The 25,971-nt window shown below is 43.7% G+C and overlaps 1 protein-coding gene across 3 annotated transcripts in view; it reads left to right on the top strand.

The window, feature by feature from the left end:
• Nucleotides 1-684: 684 nt before the first annotated feature.
• The window catches only part of LOC147117725 (dyslexia-associated protein KIAA0319-like), a 120,875-nt gene continuing 95,588 nt past the window's right edge, over nt 685-25,971 (top strand). The window contains exons 1-2 of one of the 3 annotated variants that reach the window (XM_085988943.1): nt 685-4,205; nt 16,308-16,455. In XM_085988943.1, coding sequence (XP_085845069.1) covers nt 16,404-16,455 — 52 coding nt within the window. In that variant the 5' untranslated portion in view covers nt 685-4,205; nt 16,308-16,403. Of the gene's footprint in view, nt 4,206-4,236; nt 4,600-16,307; nt 16,456-25,971 lie in introns of those variants that run through there. The other 2 variants (XM_085988944.1, XM_085988942.1) reach the window with 2 other exon arrangements.

Here is a 25,971-nt window from a genome sequence, read left to right as displayed (position 1 = left end):
TCCCCTCCTCCTCCCCCCCCCCCTCTCTCCTCCTCCTCCTCCCCCCCCCCCCCCCCTCTCCTCCTCCTCCTCCCCCCCCCCCCTCTCCTCCTCCTCCTCCCCCCCCCCCCCCCCCCCCTCTCCCTCCTCCTCCTCCCCCCCCACCCCCCTCCCTCTCCTCCTCCCCCCCCCCCCCTCCTCCTCACCCCTCCTCCCTCCTCCCCCTCCTCCCTCTCCTCCTCCTCCCCCCCCCCCCCCTCCCTCTCCTCCCTCCTCCTCCCCCCCCCCTCCCCTCTCCTCCTCCTCCTCCCCCCCCCCCTCCCTCTCCTCCTCCTCCTCCCCCCCCCCCTCCCTCTCCTCCTCCTCCTCCCCCCCCTCCCTCTCCTCCTCCCCCCCTCCCTCTCCTCCTCCCCCCCCCCCCTCCCTCTCCTCCTCCTCCTCCCCCCCCCCTCCCTCTCCTCCTCCTCCCCCCCCCCTCTCCTCCTCCTCCCCCCCCCGTTTCTCTCCAGCCCAGAGGAGATGTTCTTAACCCTGGCACCGGGCAGGCAACACAACCTTCGGGACTCTCGCTCTCGGCTGCAAAGAACCTATCTATCCCCCTAATGATACTATCCCCCTACCACTACAACATTTCTTTTACTCCCCCCACTTGAATGACCCCTCGTTCCACCCTATTTCCCTGCCTCTGTACTTGCTTAAAACCTGTTACATCTCTAAGCCTGCAGCTGTGATAGTGGGAGTGTTGGGGCAGGGGCGGGGAACTAACCTGCTCCCAGAAGGTATGTTGGCTATTTAAATATTATAATGAGGCTGCATATTTAACCTATCTTCCAGGTTTAACCCTGGCCCGGCCAGGTTTCCCGGACCTCAGGGAAAACCCAGCAGCTAAAGGTACGTGAGGACTGCTTAGTGGAACAGGTAAGTGCCTTTCCAGCACTGCTTGTGGGCCAAGAGGAACAGAAGAGCTTCCTCCCATCCCACCAAGCTTAAATGCTTCCCTCCCCGTCATCAGAACCCCCCCCACCACGGACCGACACACTCACTATCACAGCTGCAGGCTCCCTACTTGTTCCTGGCCTGTGGCCTCCTCTGAAATGTTCCCTGCCCGGTAGGGAACCAAGCCTGTCAATCAGGCTGGCTTCCAGGTTGGGAACCTGCTTAGGAAAAAAAGACGCATGCTGTGGAGTCAAAACTTCTCCCCATCACACCCCAGTCCACTCAAGACCTGCCCCAGTAAATACCGGGACCATTCATTCTTTCTCAACAGATGCTGCCTGACCTGCTGAGTATTTTCAGCATTTTCTGTTTTTAGTTCAGATTTCCAGCATCTGCAGTATTTTGCTCTTGTTTAAGGTTATGCACATTGAAGTGTGAAATGTGTACAGGATGAAGGGCTGTCCATTAGCAAAAGTGGAAACGGAAAAGGATTTGACTGAGATTATTGATCATCCATTGAGTGTCCAGGCAGTGTGAAGCTGTTATTGATGAGGCAAACATAGTACTATAGTGTATATCAAAGGCATGTAGGTTGAAATAAATTACTCTAACCTTTTATCAAACATTGGAGAAGTTACAGTTGGAATACTACATGCACTTTTGGGCACCCTCAATGTTGGAGAGGGATGAGAGAAGTTAGTTTCCTGTGCTTAATGCAATCCATTTCTTCCACTGCTGTCTGTCCAAAGCAAGATATTTGTCTCCAATTGGAGTATCATCTTGCCTTACATCCAGCAGATTGTGGTTTTCCACAGTTGATGTTTATATTTGTAGAGCTGTAATAGACTTGTCTTGTCTTGAGTTGTTTCCATAACAAAAAAACATTTTGAAGTGGATAGGTCATTAACCTGACTCAACCCATTACAGTGGCCGTTACTTTGCGACCTGTATCTTGGGTGGACCCACCAAGCTTTATACTCCAACCAGCATAGCTCTTGGGGTCATAGGAGCATACAAGCCTTCCCACCACATCAAGGTGCAGTCGCTAGGAAAGGGTTCAGAGAAGGATAACCAGGATGGTTTGAGGTATATAAGCATGAGTATGAATAATGTGTAGAACGTGGTGGTTCCTGAGCTGCAAGAACTATCAAGTGTCATGCCAAGGAAAGAATGAGTCAAGTCTGGATTGGGAAGTGGGGTGGGTCCATGGTGCTCTGTTAAGTAAGCATGCCTAGTTATGCATATTAGTTTTTCAGGTAAATCTCTTTGGCCTCGCTTTTGAGGGAAAACTATTATTTAAGGAGGGGAATCATTCATTGATATCGTAAAGATTTTCTGCCTTTTCTTCAACCTGTTCCTCAAAGGGGCAGCCAGTTCTGAAAGTGGTTAGCCAACAAATTACATTGGCAAAAACAAATGTTCCTTTTTGATTCAAAGTGACTTTTATATCATGGGTTAAATGACCCATGACCAACAAGACACTTGGAAGAAGCCTAGATCTTCTGGCCTCCCTACCATTATGTCCCAGGTACTTCCATCTCTGACCCAAGATAGTGGGTTACATATTTTATCAGGAAAGTTGAAGGTCTTATTCCTGATACTTGACAGAAAATTATCAACCCCTCCTGGACTTTAGCCACTTGTCCTTTCAAATGCTCAATTTTTAGGCTGATGTCAGTTCCTAATACAACTAATTCATAAGGGCTGCAGCAAAACTCAGTCCAAGTCTGGTCTGACCTAGAAAATATGGATTTAACTCTTTGAATTAATCAATTAATACCTCTTTAGGCAATTAACATATCTAATAGTGCACGATCATTTTCTTTGATTGGATTTTCGGTGAAAGGAGTGGATCCTTTCGTCGTTCCCTCTGCTCCCTCTCATGCAGGAAAGTCTTCAAAGTGTCTATCACCATTCATGGAAAAATGGATTCTCCGATCTTTTGGAGCGAAATATCTTTCAACATCTAGATGCTCTGACTGGTTGGGACCATTTCCTCAGAATAACCGTTAATTTGGGCTCATTTCCTCTCGGGACCTTTTAACAGGTAACAGTCCCTTCTCAAGATTTGAAATGTGAAGAGCTGCCCTTAAAAATAAGTACACTCGCTTGCCTTTGAGAGAAAACTCCACTGTAAAGGCACATGATGGCAAGCGGAAGAGACTTGTTTTATGAGGACAATCGCTTTACAGTCCTAAATTCATATTCTGACAGTCTTCATTTACAAATTGTTCTGACCCTTTTAAAACCTTGCTCCAACAGAGTTGGTTTAGTGGACATTCCTGCTTATCATCCTCCTGTTATTTGAAAAGCTTTTGGACAGCAGCCTCCTGGTGGTCAGATTTGTAATGTTTTGTTCAGTCTTCAACACTCTTGTGGGATCTTTAATTTTGTTTTCCATAGCCTTATTTTGAGCAATTGTAGAATAAGTTGTCAGGAAGGCTACTGAAGTAGATGGATTTAAGAGGTAATTGGATTTGTTTTTTTGGTAAGAGATAGTAGGTAGGGTTGAGATCTATCCAATAGGTAAGGGCTTATTGTACCTCAGGGTCTTTCCTTGTTCCGAAAATGTCTTGTATTCTTGCATTCCTTGCGCTTAAGATAGTCAAACTCCCAGGTTTGGCTCTACCTCGTCACTGAGCTTTTTTAAATTAAAAAAATCTTGTTTCTTCTAGTAGTTAAATTTAGGCTTAAAGTTAGACCTCGCCCTTTTTAAAGATATTACAAGATGGAGATTCTCTCATCCACCAAATCCCTTGGTAATCAAATGTTTCGAGTTGTGGCATACTATACTAAAAAATTGCATACATGTTATCTGGTTGTCTTTTGTTTGGCAATATAATTTTAGTCAACCCTATCGCTGAACAATATGCTGAGAGAAGGTGTGAATACAGCTAACAGATAAAGGGACAGTTAATTCCACTCGACCTCTGATAACCTCTCAATTGTAGTTGTAAAGTGACTATCTGGAGTAATAATGGTTCCTTTGGTAATCACTGTTGTCAGCACTTAATTCTAAAGAAGATTATTCATTCTGGTGTATTGGTCCATATTGCCGGTCTTAACACCGAATCATGGATACTCCGCCTCCATAATTTGGCATGAATCGAATATCTCAATGTAAGTGGATGCTAAATGAGTGAAGACGAATTGTCCGTTATGTAATAAAATCATGCTGATAACTGCTGTATTGCGAGGAGGTGGCATTTGTTTAAACAGCGAGATGTATTGAGAGCATCACCCGACTGAACACAATGAGGTAGCGGTTGTGAACAGCAGACAGAGATCCGGTAAGAATAACATGCAATGAGATCATGGAACCACATCGCATTTACCGGAGAGCGAGAAAAGCAGCACCCCCTCTGGGATCTACAGCACGATTCCAGTTATTGGAGCAGAGGGGACGCGACGCACTCGCATCACGCAATGGGCCGGCACCTTCACCATTGATTCTGCTGCTCTTCCAAGCAGCAGCGGGAGGGCGAATTGGTCTCGGGATACCGGCCGCCGGCTCATTTAAGTCGCAAGGGCGAGAAATTGCAGTGAAGTGAGGGCGTATCGGAGGGCTGAGAGGGGGGGTTTCCAAAGCGCTGTGCGGCGAATCGGATGAGCTCAAACCCCGCCCTGTTGGGTGAGTGGAGATGGTGTGTGGAGACCTGCAAGTATTGCGGAGCGGCTGCCCAGGTACGAAGCAAACTGCTCCCTCGTAGCATATGCATGTCTGAACCTTGACGCTTTCACGTTTTCCCCCTCCCTGTGTGCAAAGTCAAAGCATAAAAAAGATTTCCAAAGAATGAGGTACTGAGAGGTGAGCTGGTTGGATTTACCATTTAGGCTAAAGGACCCAGTCAGCATTTTGTCTTGAGAATAACCTGTAACCAGAGACCTCTCGAGGTGGACACGGTGCACGCGAATGGCTCTTGTTTAGCCCGTTCTGATGTGCAGGGTGTCTTTATTTCCCCCGCCCCCTCCTGTTTTCCTGTAGGCTTTGCAGGTAAATAAGCCACTGACTTTTCACTAGAATCCACTGGGAGAAAATATCACGTTGCATTTAAGGACGCGCGACCTGTTGGACGGCGTTGCCCTTTTTTTTGCAGGTATCCGATAGACAAATGTTTCTCATTCGGGTTCTCGGCTTCATCCTGCAAGAGAATATAAACAGGGAGGAGAAGCGGAGCTACTTCAATGCATTGCAGTTTCGAGATTGGTCCAAGTTACTCACCTAGGGCTAACGAGAGAGAGAGAGAGAGGGCATTTCAAATGTCAGGCAAGTAAGAATAACCGAGCATAATTTAAAACCAAGGGTAACGGTTAATAAAATCACCCTGTTTGTGGTGCGTTACATCATGGATTGGACAAGAACCTGCAATATTGACTTTTTTTGAAGGGGATTCTGACGCAAGATGGCGCTGGAGTCAAGTTATTTCGACATTTAAGTGCAACGGGGTCCAATGAGGAAACAGCACTGCTGGCCAATGACCAACTTGGAATAGGGTAGTGTTAAAAAAATGATTTAAAAAATACATCGAGGCAGCCGGAAGTTGTAAATGATTTTTTTTAAGTGCTGGAAATCCGAAATTAAAACACAATATACTGGAAATATATTATTTGAAAGAGGAAGACGGGTTAATATTTTAGGTGTGACCTTTCACCCTGTGAGCAGTGTACAATTTTACATATGGTTGGAAATAAGAAAAGCCATTTGCGCCATTGTATTAAAATGGGGTGAGCTGAAGCCAAAAGACAATGAAAGTGATTTAGCTCATTTCTTGCACCTACTGAGTGTTGCTATTGCTGTTATTTCATCATTGTTATAATCTGGTTCTTGCAGGGTGCTGAGGATTATTAGTCATAGTCTGTTCAAATAGTTTCTAATATTGACAGTGGAATTACCGAGGTATTATTGCCAATATTAATTGGACAAATCAAATTGGGCAGGGCTGCCTTGAGGATGAGTGTATTAGGGATGGGTTTCTTGAGCAGTATGTAACTGAACCGACCAGGGGGCAGGCAACCTTAGATCGGTCCTGTGTAACGAGACAAGATTAATTAAAAATGTCCTAGTAAAGGATCCCCTTGGAATGAGTGACCATAACATGGTTGAATTCCATATTCAATTAGAGGGTGAGAAGGTTGGATCTCAAACAAGCGTGCTAAGCTTGAATAAAGGAGACTATGAAGGTATGAGAGCGGAATTGAGTAGAGTGGATTGGGAAAATAGATTAAAGGGTAAGACGATACATGATCAGTAGTGTACATTTAAGGAGTTATTTTACAACTTCCAAAAAAAAAAATTCCACTGAGAAGAAAAGGGTGTAAAAGAAAAGACAGCTATCCGTGGCTAAGTAAAGAAATTAAGGATAGTATTCGACTAAAAACAAGGGCATATAAGGTAGCCAAATCTAGTGGGAGGATAGAGGATTGGGAAAACTTTAAAAGACAGCAAAAAATAACAAAAAGATTGATTTAAGAAAGGGAAGATAGATTATGAAAGTAAATTAGCAAAAAATATAAAAACAGATAGAGTTTTTATAGTTACATAAAAAGAAAAAGGGTGGCTAAAGTAAATGTTGGTCCCTTAGAGGATGAGACCGGGAAATTAATGGTGGGAAATATGGAGATGGCAAAAACACTGTGAATATTTTGTATCAGTCTTTACAGTAGAAGACACTAAGAATATCCCAACACTGGACAAACAGGGGGCTATGGGGGGGGGGAGGAGCTAAACACGATCAAAATCACTAAGGAAGTGGTACTCGGTAAAATAATGGGACTCAAGGCAGATAAATCACCTGGACCTGATGGCTTACATTCTAGGGTCTTGAGGGAAGTGGCGGTAGGGATTGTGGATGCATTGGTAATAATTTTCCAAAACTCCCTGGACTCGGCAAAGGTCCCGGCAGACTGGAAAACTGCTAATGTAACGCCCTTATTTAAAAAGGGCAGTAGACAGAAGGCTGGAAACTATAGACCGGTTAGCCTAACATCTGTGGTAGGTAAAATATTGGAGTCCATTATTAAGGAGACAGTAACAGGACATTTGGATAATCATAATTTAATAGGACAAAGTCCGCATGGTTTTATGAAGGGGAAGTCATGTTTGACAAATTTGCTGGAGTTCTTTGAGGAAGTAACATATAGGGTGGATAAAGGGGAGCCAGTGGATGTAGTGTATTTAGACTTCCAAAAGGCATTTGACAAGGTGCCACACAAAAGATTATTGCTTAAGATAAAAAATCACGGGATTGGGGGTAATATTCTGGCATGGATAGAGGATTGGCTATCTAACAGAAGGCAGAGAGTTGGGATAAATGGTTCATTCTCAGACTGGCAATCAGTAACTAGTGGTGTTCCGCAGGGGTCAGTGCTGGGTCCCCAACTCTTTACAATCTATATTAACGATTTGGAGGAGGGGACCGAGTATAACATATTAATGTTTGCAGACGATACAAAGATGGGAGGGAAAGTAGTGAGTGAGGAGGACATAAAAAAACCTGCAAGGGACATAGACAGGCTAAGTAAGTGGACAGAGATTTGGCAGATGGAATACAATACTGGAAAGTGTGAGGTTATGCACTTTGGCAGGAAAAATCATAGAGCAAGTTATTATCTTAATGGCAAGAAACTGGAAAGTACTGAAGTACAAAGGGATCGGGTGGTCCTGGTGCACGAAACTCAAAAGGTTAGTATGCAGGTGCAGCAAGTGATTAAGAAGGCCAATGGAATGTTGGCTTTCATTGCTAGGGGGATAGAATATAAAAATAGGGAGGTATTGCTTCAGTTGTACAAGGTATTGGTGAGACCGCACCTGGAATACTGCGTACAGTTTTGGTGTCCATACTTAAGAAAAGACATACTTGCTCTCGAGTCAGTACAAAGAAGGTTCACTCGGTTAATCCCGGGGATGAGGGGATGGACATATGAGGAGAGGTTGAGTAGATTGGAACTCTACTCATTGGAGTTCAGAAGAATGAGAGGCGATCTTATTGAAACATATAAGATTGTGAAGGGGTTGGATCGGGTGGATGCGGGGAGGATGTTCCCGATGATGGGTGAAACTAGAACTAGGGGGCATAGTCTTAGAATAAGGGGCTGCTCTTTCAAAACTGAGATGAGGAGGAACTACTTCACTCAGAGGGTGGTAGGTCCATGGAATATGCTGCCCCAAAAAGCTGTCGAAGCTACATCATTACATAAATTTAAAACAGAAATAGACAGTTTCCTAGAAGTAAAGGGAATTAAGGGTTACGGGGAGCGGGCAGGAATTTGGACATGAGTCTAGGTTCGGATCGGTCATGGCCCTGTGGGTAGCGGAGCGGGCCCAGGGGCCGTGTAGCCTGATCCTGCTCCTATTTCGTGTGTCTAATTCTGTTAGATTCAGGAGATGGTTCTGTGATAGTAGATTGGCGGTTAGGATCAGATCAGCCATGATCTTATTGAATGGCGGAGCAGGCTCGAGGGGCCGATTGGCCTACTCCTGCTCCTATTTCTTATGTTGTTTATTAGCACAGTGTAAGGTGGGACACTTGTTATGAATACCCTATTGCTTGTATTGGGAGCTTGCTTGATATCTGAGGAAAAACATCTATTTGTCAAATGTAATGAAACATTACTTGATTTGCTTGCTGACTGCTTTGCTTTCCCCTCTGTTTTATATATTATGTATTCCTTTCCCCCTCTCCAATTGCTCCCCTTCACTCCATCACTTTCCCCAAGGCAGTGAACCACATGCTTCCACAGACATCGCTCTCAGACCTTATCAAAGTGCTCATTGGTCATCTTTAAACCTAGATAGAAACATAGAAGATAGGAGCAGGAGTAGGCCATTCGGCCCCTCGAGCCTGTTCCGCCATTTAATGAGATCATGGCTGATCATCCAAATTCAGTACCCTGTCCCTTCTTTCTCCCCATATCCCTTGCTCCCTTTAGCCTTAAGAAATATATCTAACTCCTTCTTGAATATATTTAATAAGTTGGCCTCAACTGCCTTCTGTGGTAGAGAATTCCACAGGTTCACAGCTCTCTGGGTGAAGAAATTCCTCCTCATCTCAGTCCTAAATGGCTTACCCCTTATCCTTAGACTGTGACCCCTGGTTCTGGACTCCCCCGCCATCGGGAACATCCTTCCTGCATCTAGTCTGTCTAGTTCTGTTAGAATTTTATAAGTTTCAATGAGATCCCCCCTCATTCTTCTAAACTCTAGCGAATATAAGCCTAATAGACCTAATCTCTCTCCATACGTCATTCCTGCCATCCCAGGTATCAGTCTGGTGAATCTTCGCTGCACTCTCTCCATGGCAAGAACATCCTTCCTCAGATAAGGTGACCAAAACTGCACACAATACTCAAGGTGTGGTCTCACCAAGGCCCTGTACAACTGCAGCAAGACATCCTTGCTCCTGTACTCGAATCCTCTCGCTATGAAGGCCAACGTACCATTTGCTACCTTAACCGCCTGCTGCACCTGCATGCTTATCTTCAGCGACTGGTGCACAATGACACCCAGGTCTCGTTGCACTTCCCCTTTTCCCAATCTATTGCTGTTCAGATAATCTGTCTTCCTGTTTTTGCCACCAAAGTGGATAACCTCGTATTTACCCACATTGGGCAGATGCAGTATAATCACCCAATCTGTCCAAATCATACTGGAGTTTCTCTGCATCCTCCTCACAGCACAGTCTGCAAACTTGGAGAAATTACACCTAGTTCCCTCGTCTAGATCATTAATATATATTGTGAATAGCTGGGGTCCTAGCACTGATCCCTGCGGTAACCCACTAGTCACTGCCTGCCACTTGGAAAAAGACCCGTTTATTCCAACTCTTTGCTTCCTGTCTGCTAACCAGTTCTCTATCCAAGTCAGTACCTTACCCCCAATCCCATGTGCTTTAACTTTGCACGCCAATCTCTTCTGCGGGACCTTATCGAAAGCCTTCTGAAAGTCCAAATACACCACATCCACTTGTTCTCCCTTATCTATTCTACCAGATACATCCTCAAAAAATTCCAGTAGATTAGTCAAGCATGATTTACCTTTTGTAAATCCATGTTGATTTTGTCCGATTCTGTCACTGTTTTCCAAGTGCTCTGCCATTACATCCTTTATAATGGACTCCAGCATTTTCCCCACTACCGATGTCAGGCTTACAGGTCTATAATTCCCTGTTTTGTCTCTACCACCTTTTTTAAATAGTGGGGTTACATTAGCTACCCTCCAATTCATGGGAACTATTCCAGAGTCTATAGAATTTTGGAAGATGACCAGCAATGCATCTACTATTTTCTAGGGCCAGTTCCTTAAGTACCCTATGATGTAGATTATCAGGCCCTGGGGATTTATCAGCCTTCAATCCCATCAATTTCCCTAACACCATTTCCCTACAAATAGTGATTTCATTCAATTCCTCCCTCTCATTAGACCCTATGTTCCCTGACATCTCTGGAAGGTTATTTGTGTCCTCCTTTGTGAAGACAGAATCAAAATATGTGTTTAATTGGTTTGCCATTTCTTTGTTCCCCATTATAAATTTCCCTGATTCTGACTGCAAGGGACCTACGCTTGACTTCACCAATCTTTTTCTCTTCACATATCTATAAAAGCTTTTACAGTCAGTTTTTATGTTCCCTGCAAGCTTACTCTCATTCTATTTCCCCCCTCTTAATTAATCCCTTTGTCCTCCTTTGCTGAATCCTAAACTGCTCCCAATCCTCAGGTTTACTGCTTTTTCTGGCCAATTTATATGTCCTCTCCTTGGATCTTATGCTATCCCTAATTTCCCTTGTTAGCCATGGTTGAGTCACCTTTGTTTGTTTTATTTTTATGCCAAGATCATGAATATAGGCCGACTATTTACCTTGGTGGTGGGGTGGGGGGGGGGGGGGGGAGGGAGATGCAGTTGTAATCGCTAACCATCATCCTGTCCTTATCTGATATCCTCACACATTTTGCAGCACGAGACACTGGATATTGATCATGAGCAGGAAAACTGACCAATTTCTCCCCCTGCCCATCCACCCACGCTCGTCATTCTTTGAGGCCAATGGTGGTCTCATGCCACCTGAACGGAGATTTGTTAACTCGGCACACCAATCAGGGAATGAAGCTGGGATGGACCTTTGTGGTCCTATGGCTCACTATTACATAACATGGTGTATGTACAGATTGAACCATTGGGGGATACCATCAAAAGATGTTCCCCCCCCCCCCCCCCCCCCCCCCAAAATCATAGATTTGCTGGTTTGTGCTAACAACTTCTGGACATTAAAAATTATATAGGTATACTTTTGAAAGTAGCAGCTGCAAAGAAAGAAAAAGAACTTGTTGAGTTATATAGCGCCTTTCATGCCCGAGTTATATAGCGCCTTTCATGCCCGTGTGATATCTCAAAGCACTTCACAGCCAAATAATTCCTTTTAACGTGTCATCACTATAGGCAAATGCAGTAGTCAGTTTGCACATAGGAAGATCCCACAAACAGCAATGCGATAAATGACCAGTTAATCTGTTTTGGTGGTGTTGGTTATGGATGAACATTGTCGAGAGCATTGGGAGAATTCCCCTGCTCCTCTTCAAATAGTGCTGTAGGATCTTCAACATTCACCTGAACAGATAGTTGGTACTTGGTTTAACCTGTCATCCAAAAGACAGTACCTCTGACAATACGTGCTCCCTTGGTATTGCAATGAGATGTCAGCCTAGATTATATGTTCAAGTCCTGGAATGGGACTTGAACCCATGAACTTCTGACCCAAAGATGAGAGTGCTACCACTGAGCCAAGCTGACAGTTTGAATGTAATCACTGTCTTATAGATAGTCTAGCCTGCTTATGTGGAAGGTAAACCATTGAGTTAGCAAGTTGTGGAGTGATATAACCTCACTAATGAGCTCCCTTGGAAATGATTAACAAAAGCATGCTTCAAGCTGCTTATGTAAACGTACATTTATGTTTTTTGCCAATTTTCTCACTACTTCTCATTGCCTACTGCAGGGGTATTGTTAAACAGGCACTGGTTTCCTACTGGTACCTAACTCAACTGACCACTTTACACATGTGAAGCAACAAAGTGAATATTAGTGGGTATTTTTTTCATGGGGAGCATCATAGCCAAGTCAAATCCTATCCTCCCCCAATGTCCATACATGCATTGTCCAATAGGTGTTGCAGGATGATGATTAGGAGTGGGGCCATATTTTTGAACCAATTGGAGACCTTCCTCGGCCCCCTGTACCACCTTCCTGGTATGATTGCCTGTCTAGCATCCGTCCAATCTTGGCTCACTTCTAATCTGTCTAAAACACAGATCCATCAGCATTGTGCTGAGAGATCAGGGAGACAGGATATCCCAGAATGTCATGCAAAGTGAAACCAGTCTATTCTCCCAATGAAGAATCGATGGACTAGTTTCAGAGCATATAAAATGCTTAGACAGCCCCACTTCTCAGTTATATTCCAACTCTCTCTGTGTGGGATCAAGAGCGGAGAGGCTGCCAAGATTGAGGAGAAGGGAACATATGGGGTGAGTGGAATGGGAGCTTCAAGCCAACAGTGAGGGAAGTATTGGTGGCATGGAGTGAATGCAGGAGGATGAGCAGAATGAACATCGAGAAATTAATAATGAGGACACCATTTTGTATTGTTTTTCTAGGGAATTGAATTCATGCTTCAGATTCTGGTTTGTGATACTGGATGTGATACGTCTCTACAGTGTAGCCCTTAAATTGTGCACTCATAAATTCATGTGTTTGAACATTGTCTATTTTTGTATATTCTTAATTCAATCTCAATATCTACTTGATCATTCAAACAGGTAAGACTGATATTAAGTCATGTAAAAGTTCAGTATTTGCCCAAATGATGTGCTCAAAGAAATGCTGAGACTTGCTGCTGGTCTCTGAGGGAAGCCTGTTGAGGAAGCATTCATGAAAGGTAGCAAACCTCTGGGCAGTGTAGTTTATGGATTAGATCAAGATTCAAATAATGGAGCTGGAATAGCAATAATGAGCATAGGAAGTTTATCGACACAAGGAAGCAGATATCTTAGATTAACCTACCACACACTATACTGTAGTCTTATGACAATACGTGCCTCTGTGTCCATACTTCATTTCAATGCTGCTGTTGAAGGCAGATTAATAACAAAATGAATAATAGCTATTGAGCTACAGGGTGGTTCTAATATAGAATTTGAACTGCAAAATCAGGCAGGGGTGTTGGATCAGGGCTTGAGTTTTGAGGTTTGGTTTGCAGGTAAAATTCATTGACAATCTTAATAGCCTTAATAACCAATGCCTCCATATTGTAGGGCACAGAACTAAGTGGAAAATGTATATTTATTTTAGAAATCAGATTGTGATGCCCTAGTTATATCTTCAAATCTGGACACCAGACTCTCAAACTGGGCCGTTTATGCACGTGATTCTAGTCCCCACTCTCTCCCCATGCAATATCATCTCCCCTAAACAATTTATATTTACAGTTCCTCATTGACAGTAACTGTGGAACTCTGCATTTGCTGGAGGGTAAAAGAGAAAGACTTGCATTTATACATAAGTCTCCACAAAAGCTTGGAATTCATTACTTTAGAGTGCAGTGACTGTTATATAGGTGATGTGTCGGCTGTGGTTCAGTGGTAGCACTCTCCTCTGGGTGAGGAGGTTGTGGGAGTAAGCCCCACTCCAGAGACTTGAGCATGTAATCTCGGCTGACACTCCCGTTCAGTACTGAGGAGGTGCTGCACTGCCAGAGGTACTGTCTTTTGGATGAGGTGTTAAACCGAGGCTCCGTCTGCTCTCTCAGATGAATGTAAAAGATCCCATGGCACTTTTCAAAGAGGAGGAGGGGAGTTTCCCTGGTGTCTTGACCAATATTTATCGCTTAACCAATGTCCGTGAAACAGATTCTCTGATCATTACCTCATTGCTGTTTGTGGGACCTTGCTGTGCGTAAATTGGCTGCAGCGTTTTCTAGATTACAACAATGACTACACTTTAAAAAGTACTTAATTGGCCATAAAACACTTTGGGACATCCTGAGGTCATGAAAGTTACTATATAAATACAAGTCTGTCTTTGTGTGCTAGCTGTTTTGCGCACACAAATTAAACAAATAACCAATTAATCTGTTCAGGTCGTCATAGTTGAGGGAGTAATGTTGGCCAGGATGTCATCAGAACTCCCAGTTTTTGAATAGTGCCATGGAATCATTAACATCCACCTGAATCACCAGCACAGGCAGATTGGACCTTGATTTTAGTGTCTCAACTGAAGGACAGCACCTCTAACGATGCTGCTCTCCTTCAGTACTGGAGTGAAGTCTCGTTTATATGCCCAAGTTCTGGAGCAGTGTATGAAGCCAACAGCCTTCTGATTCAGAGGCGAGAGTGCCATCAACTGAGCCAAGCCAACACTATAAGGACCATCAGATTCTTTCCCCTAGTGTGTTTAGGGAAGGGAAGAGAACCTGGTTGTATAAGACCATACGTTGCTACTCCCCTTGACTCTCTTGAGTTCCCTGATTGTGCTATGATGTACTAGTTTTATTTTTGATTTATTTTTATATCGCCCCTCAGCATGCTCTCTGAACCAGAATCTACTACCTGTGGCCCTGGCAGGATGATTTTTTGAGTTAATTAGTTCACCACAGGAGGTACAATCAGTAGGACCTTTCTGCTTCTCTTGAAACTAAAATGCAAATTTGTTTATCACATTTAGCACAGCTCCACTGCCCCCACTCCCAGGAGAAAGAAAGCCTCGTGGTTTTTTGTTTTAAGGCATTCTCACTGAGACTTCTCTTTTTCTGGGTTTTTCTTGTGCATGCGCCATCCCTGGCCAAGAGCACAACCACTCCTTCGCCAGTGCTCTGGAACCTGCCAGTTGTTGTCTACCTCCCTTTTAGACTTCTCGTTGGTTCAACCTCACCCACTCCATTGGTGAATTTGGGAACTTTCCGCAAAGAGGATCATGGCTTGGAATCTGTTCTATCAATCCATAGCACAGCACAATGTGGCTTCAATCTACAATGCTGCCCTTAAGTGTCTTTTGAATATGGATACCAGTCAAGCCATGTGAGAAACATTGGCTTGACTGGTATCCATATTCAAAAAACTGTGAGAAACAGAGGGCAGCATGGTGGCATAGTGGTTAGCACTGTTGCCTCACAGTGCCAGGGACCCGGGTTCAAATCCGGCCTCGGGTGACTGTCTGTGTGGAGTTTGCACATTCTCCCCGTGTTTGCGTGGGTTTCCTCCGGGTGCTTCGGTTTCCTCCCACAGTCCAAAGATGTGCGGGTTAGGTTGATTGGCCATGATAAAAATTGGCCCTTAGTGTTAGGTGGGATTAAATACATGGGGTTACGGGGATAGGGCTTGGGTGGGATGGCTGTCGGTGTAGGGACCGGGTGCTAGGGTTTGGATGATCAGCCATGATCTCGTTGAATGGCGGAGCAGGCTCGAAGGGCCGAATGGCCTACTCCTGCTCCTACCTTCTATGTTTCTATTAGTTCATTACACTCTACATCATTGTATGGGCAGTTTGCATCAGCACATAAAGAAACAGCATTGCTAAAGGCCTTTTCTGAAGAGTGATTCTTGTGTGCGGTCTTGGTGTTATGTTTGTGTGGATAATAAATGGATGCTGCTGGTAGTCTTGTGTGTGCAGGAAGTTGCATTTTCATTACTGTAATATCACCACCTTCTTGCCAATTTTGTGCTGATCATGTGGCGAGGGACACCAGACCTGGGGAATGGAGCACTTTCCATTTCAGACATCCGATTGAGCACTCCAAGATTGGCTACTATTTACTCTTTACCCAACTCTGAAGAACACATTTTTCCATTTCCCATAGCTGCCAGCCAGTAGCATCCCAGAGAGACATTACCAATTGGGGCCAAACTTAGGACCGTTTTGTGCTGCAAACTAATGCCCATTAAGAACTGGTTTGAAACTGCCCAAACTTAATTCACGTAGGGCCAGCAGACCGAGAAGACCATATCTTCATCTTTTATTTGTAATTTATGTACAGCTGTTCTATTTAGACAGATTTGATGGATTGATTTTAGTAATGTGTTTGCATGATGTGCTGTCATCATATGGAGCAGCTGTGCTGTACTGTGGAGATGTCCTTTTGACAGTGAAGCAGCACTGATATTAATAGGATAGTCTGAAACTTGAAAGAGGCTGCGTTCTAGGGCAGCAGCCTTTACACAGGATAAAATGCCATCCACATGATGCCTTTCTACATTTCCAGCTGCATTACAGACACAAATCTTCAGCAAAGTGCTGGTATCGAAACTACATATAAATAAGTGACTTAACAAGTGCTGGCATCATTGATCTTATTGAAATGTGCTTTGCATCGCTGGGCTGATGACTTTCATGTGTTCTCTATTCTAGTGTTTCCAAAATTGCCACTGAAGGAAGAAAAAGGAAAGTAAAATAAAAAAGCACAGAAACTTGTCGCTTTGGAGCTGGGGCTTGCCGCCTTGAAAAATGACCCACTTACCATTTTCCCTCGGTGTCGTGTTGCTGTGCACCGTAACAGGTACATTACGGAAGGAATAAATTGGTTTGTTTTTTTGCCTTCGTTGTCCTTCTAGAAAGTTATGCCTTCAATGCTATGTTGCCACTTGCAATTTAAAAAAAAAAAAAAAAAAAAAAAAAGTTTTATGTTTATTCTTGTTGAAGATTTATGCCTCGGTTATACTGAATCAATTGATGCAGTATTCAGTCTGTTTCTAAGATCCGCTGTAGTTATACTGTCTGCTGTTCTTGCGTCTGACAAAGCAGAGCTCCATGTGAATGTACTCCAATCCATAGAGTGCTGCTCTGATTGCTGACTTGTTTTTTTAACCTCATCAGTTCTTCTGTCAATTTTGGTTCCCTTCCTAGAATCATAGAGCATAGAATCATCAGAAGGAGGCTTTCGGCCCATCGTGCCTGTGCCAGCTTTTTGAAAGAGCAATCCTATTAGTCCCACTCTCCTGTTCATTTCCTGTACCCCAGCAAATTTTTCCTTTCCAATTCTCTTTTGAAAGTTACCATTGAATCTGCTTCCATCACCCTTTAAGGCAGTGCATTCCAGACATAACTCGCAGTGTAAAAAAAAAAAAAAAATCTCCATCTCACTTCTGGTTCTTTTTGCCAATTAACTTAAATCTGTGTCCTCTGGTTGTCCACCCTTCTGCCTTCACTCCAGCAGACACTGACTCCACACTGGGGTACTGATCTGTGGGGCCTGTGTTACTCTCTAGTGCTTTGGTCACTGGTCACCTAACACCGAATAAAGTGCTCGCCTTTCACGAGTGAACCTCAGCCGTGAGTGTTGGCAGGGTATCTGACTTGACTGCAGAGACCATTACAGCTGAGCCTAAACTTGTTCTCGTCTACCATTCACAAGGACACAGGATAGCAACATGGGAAATCAACCCTGGCTGTTTTTCCTTGTTCCTAACCCAGGGCTGCTGAAGCCAATTGCAGCATCACTAATGTTGCTGTGGCGATGAGATCAATTAACTCGGCACAGAAGGGGGAATTGAACCTGGAACTTCCCTGGTTTGTATGGCACAGCTGCTTACTGGATAAACTCACTGAACCAATGGGAGAGTTGCTCGTTTCTGTCATTAAAAAAAACCTTGATTAATATAGTGTCTTTCACGCCCTCGGGATGTTCCAATGCTCTTTACAGCCATTGAAGTACTTTTGAAGTGTAGTCACTGTTGTAATGCATTAAACACAGCAGTCAATTTGCGCCTTGCTCCCACAAACAGCAATGAGATCATCTGTTCATCTATTTTAGTGATGTTGGTTGAGGGCTCGGACACCGTGGAGAACTCCCCTGCTTTTCTTTGCAATAGTGCTATGGGATCTTTTATTAGAGGGGGCAGCCGGGGCCTCTATCTCCTCCGAAAGACTTCAGTACTGCACTGGTGTGTCAGCCCAGATTTTGAGCTCAAATCTCTGGAGTGGGACTTGATCCCATAACCTTCTGACTCAGACAAGAGGGCTATCACTGAGCCACAGCTGACACCTGGAAATTTAAAGTGTCCGAGTTCTTTTTAAGTGTTAAGTTTAAATTTTGCTCCATATTGGCTATAAGGCACAATGCTATCGGTGCCTGACCAGCCCTTACAGTTGGTCTGACTACCAATGCCAAACTACATTGTAGCATACGTGTTGCATCGCTGTGGTGTGACCACACTGATGCTAGAAAAGTATAACCGGGATGTCATTTTTATATGCTCCTATTTTCTATATCCTTGTGATCCAGTTTGCAGTCACATCTAATTACTTGTCACAGGTACATTTAGTGTAAGCTGTTAGAGGATGTGGATGCTGTTATTTAAATATGTATTTGAATCATCTCATACCTTTTATGTATAACCAGAATGATATCACTGAAGCTGCTTGAATGGAAAGCCTTAAAAAATGTCTTTTTGTATATCTTGATAAAATAAATGGCGCTTCCTTACTTCAGATGTTCTAGGATTAGTTTTCTGTGAAATATTGAGTTAATTTTACACCAGTTGTATGGCCATGATCCCCACCACCACAACTGATCCTGCTACCAAAAATAATTTCTTGAGGAAACGCTCCTTTTTTTTGACCTTGCTGACTTTTTTTAAAAATTGGTGTTCAGTCTTGCCTGTTGCTATGTGACTGATTCCATTGAAAGGCAGCTTCTCTTTCCAACAGTTGATGAGAATAAACCCGACTCTGGGAGTTGAAGTATATATGGCCAGCCTACCTGCCACTACATGAATTGCTTGCTTGACCTGCACAGATCAATCTAAAGAGAGCAGACTGTCTGATGTAGCACTGGGTCAATTTGGTTAGAAGCATAGAATGATACAGCACAGAAGGAGGCCATTCGGCCCATCGTGCTTGTGATAATCAAAGCCATAGGCCTTTGAAATGTTACAGGATAAGCTAAGAGTTTTAGATCCTACTCTGTCTCTCAAACAACTTGTTTTCAACCCCTTAGCATGTCACAGGTGAGCTAACTTAATTAAGGTGTGTCTACTTCCTTGAGCCACGTGTCAAATGGTTCTGAGCCACCTTTGATAGGGCTGTCTATCATTTCCCCTTGCCATATTTGGGTGATATGCAGCGGTGAGCTTCCTATCTATGTTTGTGGACAGCTCTTGCACTCCTTTTAGTCTTTGTTTTTAGCTTGAATGATACAGGAAACTTTGTGATATCCGGCACCGACGGGACCGAGCTGTTGCCGTCCCATCAAAACTGCCAGACAAACCAGCGGTAACGTTAAAACATACGGAGCTTTTGAGCTCCGTATCTAGCAACAAACCCTGTTGCTACAGCTTCTAAACAGTCGGCCATAGCTTGCAAGCGTCTCTGTAGCTAAGCAACAGCTTTAGCTAGACCTTGCAGAGCCTGACTGGCGGGGAAAAAAAAGCAACAAAAAGAAAAAAAAACTTACTGAACCGACTCCTGAATTTTGCTGGTGGATCGAGCATTCCGGACAGTTAACCTCCGGATAAACCAAAGTTTCCTGTACATGAACTCCCAACAGGCAAGATAAAATGACAATTTTCGTTCTCAATCTGATGCACTGTGAAAAGTGCGTAGTTGAGGGACAGACTGTTGTGTGACAACAGTGTCTGATACACTAAGTATATAGGAGTTAATCTAAATTATCAAATAGCCAAGTTGCAGGAAAATTTCAAATAACAGCAATGGCTCCTTTGCATCATTATGAAGTGTCGAGAATGGGAAAAACACAAATAGATTACTGGATACATGGTTTTTTTTTCATTTATTCTTGGGATGTGGGCATCGCTGGCATTTACTGCCCATCCTTATTTGCCCTTGAGGTGATAGTGATACAACTGAGTGGCTTGCAAGGCCACTTTAGAGGGCAGTTAAGAATCAACCACATTAGTATGGAACTGGAGTCGCATATTGAGCAGACCGGGTAAGGATGTCCGGTTTCCTTCCCAAAAGGACATTTGTGAGCCAGTTGGATTTTTAATACAATCCAACCAGTTTATGGCCACTTTTTACTGATACCGGATTTTTAAAATTGAATTCAAATACTCAAACTGCCCTGGTGGGATTTGAACTTGCGTCATGGATTATTAGTCCAGGCGACCGGATTACCAGTCCAGTAACATAATCATACCCATAATTATATCCACCCTTGTATATTTTTTCTAAAATTGCTATTAGCACAGAATAGGCTGAGTAATCAGTCTATTTCCAGTGAACAGGGTTATGTACATTGTTAATGCAATGAGGACTGGTAGTTCAGTTTGTTTTGCAAACAATAGCATATGGGCAACCACATATTTATTGAAGGAACAGTGAAACCAAATAATGAAATGCTGACTTGTACCCACCCGATGCTGGAAGGGATTTTTCCTGTCCACAGATTATTGCGTAGCAACATTCAGCACCCACGCTTATCCTGTTGCAAGTAGGAGTTTTAATTTCCGAGTGCAGCATGATTTTTTTTTTTGTCCTTGAAATTTCTAAAAGAGTTGACCTCTTATTTTACTTACCTCCATTCCACATTAAAGCCCTTTCATGAAATGGTCGTAAACCAGAAATTATAATGGGGAGTAACGATTAACTGCTTCAAAGGCCTGTCTCGGGCCTGAACAGCTGAGCATAAGGCCATGTTCAATGATAGTGGCCTTATCACCTTGAGCGTTACAAATTTGTATCCTGAACAAACACTAGGAATAAAACAATAAAGGCGCATTGATAAGGTTTGCCTAGAAATGACTGTATAGTTAACTGTAGTATAATTGGTCTAGCGGTTCTGCTCCTGAATTTTTCTTTCCACAGCGAGCTGTTCACTATTGTTCCAGGAAATGACCCTGCCTGAAAATTGCCTTATACAGCTACTCTTTGCTCTGAGTAAAACAGGAATGGAAATTCATAGCAGCTCTGGTAGATGAGGCGAGCACAATGCGTGCAAGGGTTACCGAACTTCAAATGCTATAATCTTTCCTGCTTTACTTGTTTTCAACATCTGTAAGATTCTCACTGTGACAGTGACTGCTCTAATGCAGAAATCCAATCTGTATTTTACCACTGGAGGTGTTCTTAGAAGTATGGCTACCATGAAGAGCACGATTGAATTTCCTATGCAGTCTGCTCCTGTTTATGCCAATTCACTTAATCTGAGTTGCCGGCTAATTCGAATTGCACTTAAAAGACTGCCATTTTCTTGCTTAATTTGAATTTCTAGATAATTCTACTTTTTGGGAAGCAAAAATGAAGTTGAATTATCAGGAGTAGGCTCTACACACAAAGTAACTTGCATTTATATAGCAATTTCAATACAGGAAAAAGCTTCCTAAGGCACCTTTTGTAAGGAAAAAAATGTATAGGAACAGGAGTAGGCCATTCAGCCCCTCTAGCCTGATCTGCCATTCAGCGAGATCATGGCTGATCTGCGACCTAACTCCATATACCTGCTTTTGGCCCATATCCCTTAATACTTTGTTAATGGAAAGCTATCAATCTCCGATTTAAAAATGAACAATTGATCTAGCATCAATTGCCGTTTGCGGAAGAGAGTTCCAAACTTCTTCCACCCTTTGTGTGTAGAAGTGTTTCCTAATTTCACTCCTGAAATCTCTTCTAGCTCTAAATTTTAGACTATGCCCCCCTATTCCTAGACTCCCCAACCAGCGGAAATAATTTCTCTCTATCTACCCTCTGTGAAAACTTCGATCAAATCACCCTGTAACCTTCTAAATTCCAGAGAATACAACCCTAATTTGTGGAATTTCTCCTCGTAACCTAACCCCTGAAGTCCAGGTATCATTCTGGTAAACCTACGCTGCACTCCCTCCAAGGCCAATACATCCTTCCTAAGGTGTGGTGCCCAGAACTGCACACAGTACTCCAGGTGTGGTCTAACCAGGGTTTTGTATAGCTGCAGCATAACTTCTACCCCCTTGTATTCTAATCCTCTAGATATAAAGGCCAGCATTCCATTAGTCTTTTTGATTATTTTCTGTACCTGTCCACGACATTTTAATGATCTATGTACCTGGACACACAAGTCTCTTTGGACCTCCACTGTTTTTAGCCTTTCACCATTTAGAAGGTACGCTGTTCTATCCTTTTTTAGGTCCAAAGCGGATGACCTCACATTTGCCTACATTGAAATCCATTTTCCACAGTTTTGTCCATTCACTTAATCTATCAAATCCCCTTGTAATTTTATGCTTCCATCTACACTGCCTACAATGCTGCCTATCTTTGTGTCATCAGCAAATTTGGATATGTGACTTTCTATGCCATCATCTAAGTCGCTAATAAATACTGTGAATAGTTGAGGCCCAACACAGATCCCTGCGGGACACCACTAGTCACATCCTGCCAATTTGAATACCTACCCATTATCCCTACTGTCTGTCTCCTGCCGCTCAGCCAATTTCCTAACCAGGTCAATAATTTGCCTTCCATTCTGTGGGTTTCTACCTTAGTTAACAGTCTTTTATGTGGGATTTTATCAAATGCCTTCTGGATGTCCATATAAATAACATCCATAGACATTTCCCTATCCACTACTTTAGTCACCTCCTCTCAAAATTCAATCAGGTTTGTCAGGCATGACCTGCCTTTCACAAATCCATGCTGGCTCTCTCTGATCAACTGAAATTTTTTGAGATGTTCCGTCACCCTATCCTTAATTACAGACTAGTAATTTCCCGACAACAGATGTTCGACTAACTGGTCTATAATTCCCTGGTTTCCCTCTCTTCCCATTCTTAAATAGTGGAGTGACATGTGCAATTTTCCAATCTAAAGGGACGGTCCCTGAATCGAGAGAACTTTGGAAGATTATAGTCAGGGCATCTGCAATGTGCTCACCTACTTCCTTTAAAACCCTGGGATGGTAACCATCTGGTCCTGGGGATTTGTCACTCTTCAGTGTCATTATTTTCTTCATTACTGTTACTTTACTTGCATTGATTTTATTGAGTCCCTGTCCCTGATTCAGTATTAGTTTACTTGGGATTTCTGGCATGATATCCTCATCCTCTACTGTAAATACTGACACAAAGTAATTATTTAACATGCCTGCCATTTCCTTATTATCATTGATAATATCCACCACGTTCAGTTTTTAAGGGGCCAACATTTCTCCTGACTACTTTTTTATTCCTGATATAATTGTAAACAAAATTTTGTGTTGATTTTGATACCCCTTGCAAGTTTCTTTCATACTCTCTTTTTGTAGCTCTTAATATCTGACCCTTTGCTGTTCTTTGTATCTTTCCCATTTGCCAGGATCTGTGCTATTTTTTGCATTTTTGTATGCTTTTTCTTTTAGTTTTATGCTGTCCCCGACTTCTTTAGTCGTCCATGGCTGTTTCTTTTGGCAAGCAGAGCTCTTGTCCTTCAGGTATAAACTGGTTCTCTATCACCTTAAATTATTTTTTGAACATCTCCCACTGATCTCCTGTTGTTTCACCCATTAACAAATGTGCCCAGCTTACTGTGGACAGTCTCTGTCTCATCCCTTTGAAGTCGGCCTTACCCAAATCTAGAATCTTAGTAGCTGTTTCACATTTCTCCCTTTCAAGCACTACGTTGAACTTGATCATGTTATGATCACTATTGGATAAATGTTCACGCACAGTTAGGTTGTTAACTAAGTCTGGCTCATTACTAAATCTAATATGGCTTGCCCCCTTGCTGCCTCTAGGACATTGTTGTAGAAAACTATCCTAGACACACTCAAGAAATTCACTACCTTTCTGACAGGTGCTAGTCTGCTTATCCCAATCTATATGAAAGTTAAAATCCCCCATTAAAACCACTCTGCCTTTGCCTTTGCTACACGCTTGTCTAATCTCTGCATTTATACAATCTAGCACTTCACAGCTCCCACTACAGTCTTAAATCCTTTCCTGTTTCTTAATTCTACCCATCATGTCTTCACTGCCTGCTTACCTCTCTTTATATCCTCTCATGATTGAAGTGATTTCATCTTTAATAACTAAGGCTACTTCTCCCCTTCTGCCATTTTCCCTATCTTTCCTGTAGACTTTAATAACCTGGTACAGGAAACTCCTTTGGCATCCAGCACCTACGGGACCGGGATGGTGCTGGTTGATTAAAAATTCCGGATAACGGAGCTGTATACCTACCAAAGTACGGGAGTCCCGGTTGCGCGGCCGCTTGTGCCGGAGTCCCGGTTGCGCGGCCGCTTGTGCCGGAGTCCCGGTTGCGCGGCCGCTTGTGCCGGAGTCCCGGTTGCGCGGCCGCTTGTGCCGGAGTCCCGGTTGCGCGGCCGCTTGTGCCGGAGTCCCGGTTGCGCGGCCACTAATATACAGTAAAACTTACTTGAACCTACTCCTGAATTCTGCGGGTTAATAGAGAATTCCGGATAATTAGGTGCTGTTTAATTGAGAGTTTCCTGTTCCCAGTTCTGACCGTCTTGTAGCCATGTCTCAGTAATGGCTACCATGTCATATCCTCCAGTTTGAATTTGCACCTGCAGTACATTCAATTTATTCCTTATGCTCCGTGCGTTTGTATAAAGAACGCTTATTTGGTCCACACACCCTAGCCTGTCCTTCAGCTCTGATGGTTTTCTCACTTGTTTCTTATTTCTCTCTCCTGGTTTAATCACTACATCTTTTATTTTTCCCTCTACATATTGGGCCAGATTTTCAGTGTGCCGTGAGGCGGGCTTTTGGGCGTGCGGGGGGGCAAAAATCACGAATTCGGGGGCCCCGACACCATCCCGCCCAAAACCCCCCTCCACGTAAGTTTCAGAGGAGGCGGGTACCCGCCCCGCACTGGGGCCTGCCGACCCGAGACGGGAAGGGATTAGTGCCAATTAACTGCCTGTTAATAGGCAGTTTTTAGCCTAATCCCTATTTTGAGGGGTGTCGTGTGGGATTCCCGACTGCTCCAAACCACGCCAGGTTAGAGCAGGCGGGCCGTCGGGTTGAAGGACTTGGAGGGATCGCGATGTCGGTGTTCAGGTGAGTGATGGGTGCATGAGTGCAAAGGTAAGTGTGTTTGGTGTGTCTAAAGTGTCTAAAGAAGTTTAAATTACCTGTACTTATCTTAACAGCCTTTCTTCCTCTAGGTGTCGGGAGTCCATCACTCAGCCGGCACTTAAAGCTGAGTGGCTGCGATCTGTCAAAAGTGACAGCCTTCAGCTTTCAGTGCTGCTGAGAGTTCTAACTGAGTCTGTGTAGAAGGACTCAAGTTAGAAGTCAGACTGTCAGTGTTTGACAGCTTCAAACAGCTGTGAAACACTGATATTTCAGCTGTCAGGACGTCCTGACAGATGAAATTGCAGTCTGTGACGTCACCTGTTGCCGGGTGGCCCTTAATTGGCCTGCTGAGCCCGCTGGGCAGGCTCAACGAGGTCAATCAAGGGAAAATCGCGTGGACTGGCCGGACGTTGATGGAGGCGGGACTAAAACCCAAAAGTTGTAGTCCTGCCTCCTTCCCGACTGCTGGAGGAAAATCCAGCCCATAGTGTCTAAAGCACAATTTCTGACTTACTCCACTGTCTTCCCTTTCGTTTGTTTTTGAACTATTTTTACTACAATTTCCAGGTCGCCCCCCCTGCCATTTACTAGTTTAAAGTCCCTGTGACCACCCTGTTTATCCTTTCCCATAGGACCCTGGCCCCAGACCGGTTCAGGTGGAGTCCGTTCCAACGATACAGTTCCTTCCTGTCCCAATACTGGTGCCAGTACCCCATGAAATGGAACCCCTCTTTCCCACACCACCCCTTTAGCCACGTGTTCGCTTTCCTAATCAGCTTATCCCTATGTCAGTTTGCATGTGGTTCAGGTAATAATCCTGAGATTATAACCCTTGAGGTCCCGTTGTTTAATTTAACTCCTAGTTCCTGGTACTTCCCAAACAGGACTTCTTGCCTACTCTTCCCTATGTTGTTGGTCCCAACATGGACCACAACGACTGGATCCTCCCCTCCCTCTCCAATATCCTTTCAAGCCGGTTCGAGATGTCCCTTACCCTGGCACCAGGTAGGTAACATATCATGTGGAACTCTCGATCCTGCTATCTGTCCCCCTAATTATAGAAT

The sequence above is a fragment of the Somniosus microcephalus genome, chromosome 5, assembly GCF_052327205.1.
Source record: "Somniosus microcephalus isolate GS21.2 chromosome 5, FLI_Smic_1.0, whole genome shotgun sequence".
Taxonomy (NCBI): domain Eukaryota; kingdom Metazoa; phylum Chordata; class Chondrichthyes; order Squaliformes; family Somniosidae; genus Somniosus; species Somniosus microcephalus.
Note: the sequence above shows the minus strand (reverse complement) of the source record. Positions and strands in the feature narration are given on the sequence as shown.